We start from the raw sequence: 6,000 nt of genomic DNA, 5'->3' as shown, positions 1-6,000 counted from the left end.
GTATGTCTGTCTTTCTCTCTCTCTCCGTGCCCCATTTCTTTCTTTCACCCTGCCCCCTTTCTTTCTGTATGTCTGTCTTTCTCTCTCTTTCCCATGCCCCATTTTTTTTCTTTCTTTCACCCTGCCCCCTTTCTTTCTTTCTGGATCCCTGTCCCCCCTTGCTTTCTTTCTGGCTCCCTGGCTCCCCCCCCCTTTCTTTCTTTCTCCCTTCCCTCCCCCATGCCACCGCCGCTACCACCACCATGCTGCCACCACCGCCGGGGAAAGGCTGCCACTGGCCATCAGAAACAGGCCGGCGCCGAATTCGCCCTCCTTCTTTTCCCGCGGGCCGACCAACTCTGGCTGCCCGACGTCAATTCTAACGTCCGAGAGGACGTTCCGAGCCAGCCAGGCAGCGATTGGCTGGCCCAGAACGTCCTCTCCGACGTCAGAATTGACATCGGACGGCTAGAGTTGCTCGGCTTGGGGAAGAGAAGCAGCAGGGAGGGAGAATTCGGCACCGGCTTCTTTCTTTCCCCGGCGGCAGCCTATTCCCCGGTAAGTGGCCAGCTGAACACCCCCTCAGGCCTTGCACCTGGGGCGGACCACTCCCCCGCCCCCCCCCTTGGTACGCCACTGTTAACAGCTGCCTTAAATCTTGCAGTTCTATTCAAACTAGCATCACATTCACATGAATGCACTAACAAATATCTGTGTTTTTCATAATTTTTAAAACTGGCTCATTCTACACTTAAATGTTAACGACCTGGCAAAGCATTCCAGAGCCTAACTCATGCTACTGAGAACATAGAGGCTCTAGTGTCTACCTAATCTACTTCCCTCTCTCTACAAACTGACAAACGCATACCATGTTCTGACCTTAATGATCTCTAACATAATATATCTCTAACAATTGTTGAAAACATGCAGCGGCTGAATAATACAAAATTTGGTGAACTATTGATAACACCTTATACTGTTTATTTCTAGGACAAACAGCATACAATCTGTTTTACTTTTTGGGATCTTGCCAGGTACTTGTGACCTGGATTAGCCACTGTTGGAAACAGGATACTGGGCTTGATGGATGTTATGTAGTGGTTTTCTGAAATCAGTGTATATGTGTAAACCAACCAATAAAACTGAATTTGCACAATTTTTATGAGGAAGTCTTCCATAAATTTAATCAGATTAGATCATTCACTGCCTTCAAGAACACAATAAATCCTAATGTCGTGACAATTACGATTACTAGCATCTTCCAGCATGCTTGTTCTGTTTTCTGCTTCATTAAGCCGAGCTTCAAATCGTGCAAAATGCTCTTTAAGTTGGGATACGTCTACCTTAATTTCTTTAATTGCAGCATTATTTTTATTGAGTATCACTGTGATATTGGAAAGTTGTTCTGAGGTATCTGGTGGTAAGTTGGCGCCATCTTTGCCAGTCGGACCTTTGCACGGTGAAGCTGGTTCAAATTTCTGGAGTTTAACATTGGAACCCTTATTATAAGCTGCTTCAATTATAGTTTGTCTTTGTGAAGACATGACATGATCACAGAACAAAAATGTGTTAAAAAAAAAGGTACCTGGAGCTTCTGTAAATATATTTATTAGAAAATGTGCCACAGAGCATCTCACCTACACAGCCATTCAGCCCCCCACCCCCCATCCCCATGGATATGTTTCTATAATAATGGCCTAAGTTCAAATAATAATGGCTATTTATTCAACATTTATTTTCTGATTTTGAAGTGGTTGGAAAATAAGGCATTTTTTCTGAATGGTATCTTAACAGTTGCCCAGGATCTAGACAAGTTACTCCAAGTTATATGAGCACTCCCTTACAGAAAATGTACTTTCCGACTATGTGAGGAAAAGGGCGGACATTTGTTTGAAGGGGAAAGCTAATGCTTCTTCTGACACAGCGTGAGTCTGGAGACCTGTTTCACAAGTTTTTCCAGAAGCAAAATAATAATTTTACCATAATAATTTGGCAACAGAGGGAAAAGGAATTTAACACAGCGAAGAGACGCAGCGTCTTCAAGTGAGCTTTTCTTTTCCACAGTTAAGTGCATTCACTTCGGTCAGGATTCACTGAGAACAAACACTGAAAACCATGGTGGAGCATGAGGTGCTGCTGCCATACACAGGCTATTTACAAGAAAACTGTAAGTTCCTTTTACAACCACTGCTGTTATTAAACATTTCTTGTGTGCATAATACTATAGAGCTAGGAGTATTGTTATAATTAAGAAACAACTTGAAATTTGACTTTTTGATAAGTTTTATTCTTCAGTTTTGAATGTTACAAATGCTTCCTGAATTATATTACTATGTTATTTTAGTAATGTTTATGCAATAAAATGGAAATACTATGTTCATTTTATTTTAAACTGCTCTGTGCATTTTTTTTTTGTTAAAGTGGCATATAAGTGGTTATGTTATATTATGCCTAACGTAACCATTTATTTTCTTTCCTCAAAACGGGACAGGACCCCCCTCCCCCCTGGATCCTCTCCCGGATCCCCCTCCCCACCAGAATCTATTAAATATAGTGCAAAATAAAGACAGCAGATATAAATTCTCAAAACTGACGCATTTTGATCACTAAATTGAAAATAAAATCATTTTTCCTACCTTTATTGTCGGGTGATTTCATAAGTCTCTGGTTGCACTTCCTTCTGACTGTGCATCCTTTCTTTCTTTCATTTCTTTCTCTCTCCCTGCCTCCCCCCCTTTCTTCCTGTCTTTCTCTCTCTCTCCCTGCCCCCTTTCTTTCTTTCTGTTTATCTTTCTTTCTCTCTCCTGTCTCGCCCTTTCTGTCTTTCTTTCCCCAGCCACCACCACCTATTTCTCCAAGCCACCACTGCACTAACAAATCATCTTTGTTCAGCGACTGCACAAGCCAGGCAATGAGTGGCTGGCCCAGAATTTCCTCTCCAACGTCAGAATTGGCATCGGTGGGGGGGGGGGGGGGGTAGAAAGGCTTGTATAATCGCTGCATGAAGATGATCTGTTAGTGCGGCGGTGGCTTGGAGAAATAGACGATGTTGGCCCGTTTTTAGCTTGCCTGTCCCGGTCCTTCTGAAAACGGGACATTTCGACATCCTGAAGCTGTGCGTGGGGACAACGGGACAGGCGAGCTATAAACGGGACGGTCCAGTTCAAAACGGGACGTACGGTCACATTAATTATGCCATACATTCACATCTGCCTTCAAAGTTCATTTCTGTAAACCCACCCTTGACAGTATTTGTAGCTTGGATGAGGTCTTTATCTGTTTCTATTGTTGTATTGGAGTTTTATGGTTTATATATTGTGCTTTGATTGAACTGTGGTTTATGTTAGAAGTATGTAAAATTTATAAAGCAAAATACAGTAAAAAACAAATTGCTAAGGAGTATATAATAGTATTTTCAAAAACAGGCCTAGATTTCCTGAAGTATGCTACCACATTAGTATGGTTCCTTAGTAAATAGGTCTCATTGCATAAAATGGAACCTACGGTAAATAGCAAGCATCAATGCACGTCAGCATGATGTAATGTGCGGTGCCCTTTGGTAAATCTAGCACAGTATTCCAGGTGACATAAGAGAAGGAAGTATTAACGCAGCTACACCATCATTATAATATATAACTGCCTTCACAGCTGCATTCCACACATTACACCTAGATCTTAGCAAGTTGATTCATAAGAGCAAATGTAAGCAATAAGCTATTTTTTATATGTTTTTTCTGACAAATCCATGGGTGTAGTTTGTCTGGGTTTTTTCTATGAGAATGTTCATAAATCTATTTTAAAGCCTAATATACCAGTATAACACTAGATAACAACATTGTTGTCAAACTTTGGGCTCATTTTACAAAGCCACACTAGAGGTTTGACAAGACAGAATGACAAGGTAAATGCTCCAGCGCTCACAGGAATTTTATGAGCGTTGGAGCATTTACCTCACCAGCTCATGGTAGAAACCTCTACTGCAACTTTGTAGAAGCTAGCATTTATTTTTTATGTTACTTCCATGTTTAGATTAACTACTGTATAGCACAAACATTTGTAATAAAATCATCAATAATTTAATTCAGTGCTTTCCCGCAAATTTGCGGTCGGCGGTTTGCGGTCCCGGTCATTCGCGGTATTTTCGGATGGCGAATGACCAGGCAGGAGAGGGCAGCTGGAGCACCGGCAAATGAAGGAAATCACTCGCTGTATGCTCCGACCGCCTCTTCCTGTACTAAAGTTGGGCCTTATCAATCAGGAGCTGTCTCTCCAGCTGCCCTCTCCTGTCTCCCCTGCCTAAAAATCGTATTCGCGGTTTTTCAAAATTCAGGGGGGTTCCTGGAACGTAACCCCCGTGAATTTGGGGAGAGTACTGTACACCGCAAATAAGAGTTGGATAATTTGTAAATACAGGAGTGCTTTCAAAATAACTTAGCTCTGGGTACTTTTATCCAAAGACTGTGGACCATTTAGTAGAAGAGAAATGTATGTTCCCTTTAAAAACTGTCTAAAGAAAAATACCCGCACAGATCTTCATCTGCTTTTTCTACAGATAATTTTTCATGAAAAACAATGCTCATAGTTTTAACATGAAAAACTCTGTACATTGTTGCCTTTTCAACCAAATTTGCTATTGAACCTACCTGCCAATTCCCAAATGGGTGTGTAGTTGATCCCTTCATGCAGTTTTAGCAGGAAGAGCAATTTTCGAACAAATACTGTATTTCCCCAACAATAGGCCACCCCACATGATAGGCCACCCCATTCTATAAGCTGCAAAAAATGCTGATTTATATTTAAAAACTGTAAGATAAGCCACTCCATGTTATTAGCCACGGTGTTATTTAATTGCATCTATTCAAGCTAATACCTTATGGAGTGAATATACTGGTACCTTTTTAAAATCCTGGCCTGCTCTGGTCTCTCCCATGCTGGATGGCTGCTGGCTGCCTCCTCCAATCTTGCAGCCAGTGGTGCAGGGCAGGAGCGAGCTTTTGTGCTCCAGCCTGGCCCCACACCGCTTCCTGAATGGCTACCATCAGTTCTCGCGGGACTCGAGAGAACTGACAGCAGCCAATCTGGAAGTGGTGCCGGACTAGGCTGGAGCGTGAAAGCTCGCTCCTGCCCTGCACCACTGGCTGTGAGATTGGAGGAGGCAGCTGGCAGCGAGGGAGAGACCAGAGCAAGACAGGATTTTAAAAAGGTACGGGAGGATGATGATTAAAAAAGGTACGGTGGGGGGGGGAGATGATTTTAAAAGGTATGTGTTTTTAAAAATAGTTTTCATGTCTTTAGATAGGCTGCCCCATTTAAGCACCCACTAGGCTGGTTTGCAAAATCAATGTATAAGCCGAGGCCTATTGTTGAGGAAATACAGTACTCAGGTAAATGCTTTAAAAGTCATTTTTCACAGTTTCTGAGGGTAGGGTTCAGGCCCCCCACCTCCCCAGACCCCAAATCACTACTTTTTATTTTTGGATTTTGCTTATTTATACCGTTTTGGCGTGAATTCATGATGGCGGCAATCTTGGATTTTAAAATCAATCATTTTTTTAAAACTTATTTCTGCCTCAAAAAAAACCTCAATTTGACTAAAATTCAATTGGGATGGACTTCCTAACCCTTAATCTATTGAATGTGGACATTGATTGCATCGGATGGGTGCCAGATCAGCTATTGTGTACCACGTGCCGTAGTACACCAGAGATGGGGCGGGAGCTTCGGACTTCACCTCCTCCATGTCCTATTAAGCTGGGGAGCCTTCTTAAGAAAATTTCACCCAGAGGCCATTCTGGAGTCTGGTGCAGTACGCCTAAGTTCCGAGTCTGTGAACTCTTTTGAAGCGATGTATGTAACTCAACAGAGCTCTGCCATGGTTGCGGAGTGGGCCTTTTCACCAGATTTTATTTAGCTCCTCTGAACGACGTATCCTCAGACCCTGCTCATTTGACACAGCCGGAGGGTGCGTCGGGGTTTTTTCAGTCTATGGCGTCTGTGGCGAAGCTTCCTGTTCGGGAGCTC

The 6,000-nt window shown here is 42.7% G+C and overlaps 1 protein-coding gene across 1 annotated transcript in view; it reads left to right on the top strand.

Moving 5' to 3' along the window:
* The first annotated feature begins 2,049 nt into the window (after nucleotides 1–2,049).
* The window catches only part of PTPN3 (protein tyrosine phosphatase non-receptor type 3), a 710,747-nt gene continuing 706,796 nt past the window's right edge, over nucleotides 2,050–6,000 (top strand). The window contains exon 1 of the mRNA XM_033930629.1: nucleotides 2,050–2,146. Within this exon, the coding sequence (XP_033786520.1) occupies nucleotides 2,095–2,146 (52 nt within the window). The 5' untranslated portion in view covers nucleotides 2,050–2,094. The remainder of the gene's footprint in view (nucleotides 2,147–6,000) is intronic.

Source organism: Geotrypetes seraphini, chromosome 2 (assembly GCF_902459505.1).
Source record: "Geotrypetes seraphini chromosome 2, aGeoSer1.1, whole genome shotgun sequence".
Taxonomy (NCBI): domain Eukaryota; kingdom Metazoa; phylum Chordata; class Amphibia; order Gymnophiona; family Dermophiidae; genus Geotrypetes; species Geotrypetes seraphini.
The sequence above is the reverse complement of the archived record's forward strand: the minus strand, read 5'-3'. Positions and strand labels throughout refer to the sequence as shown.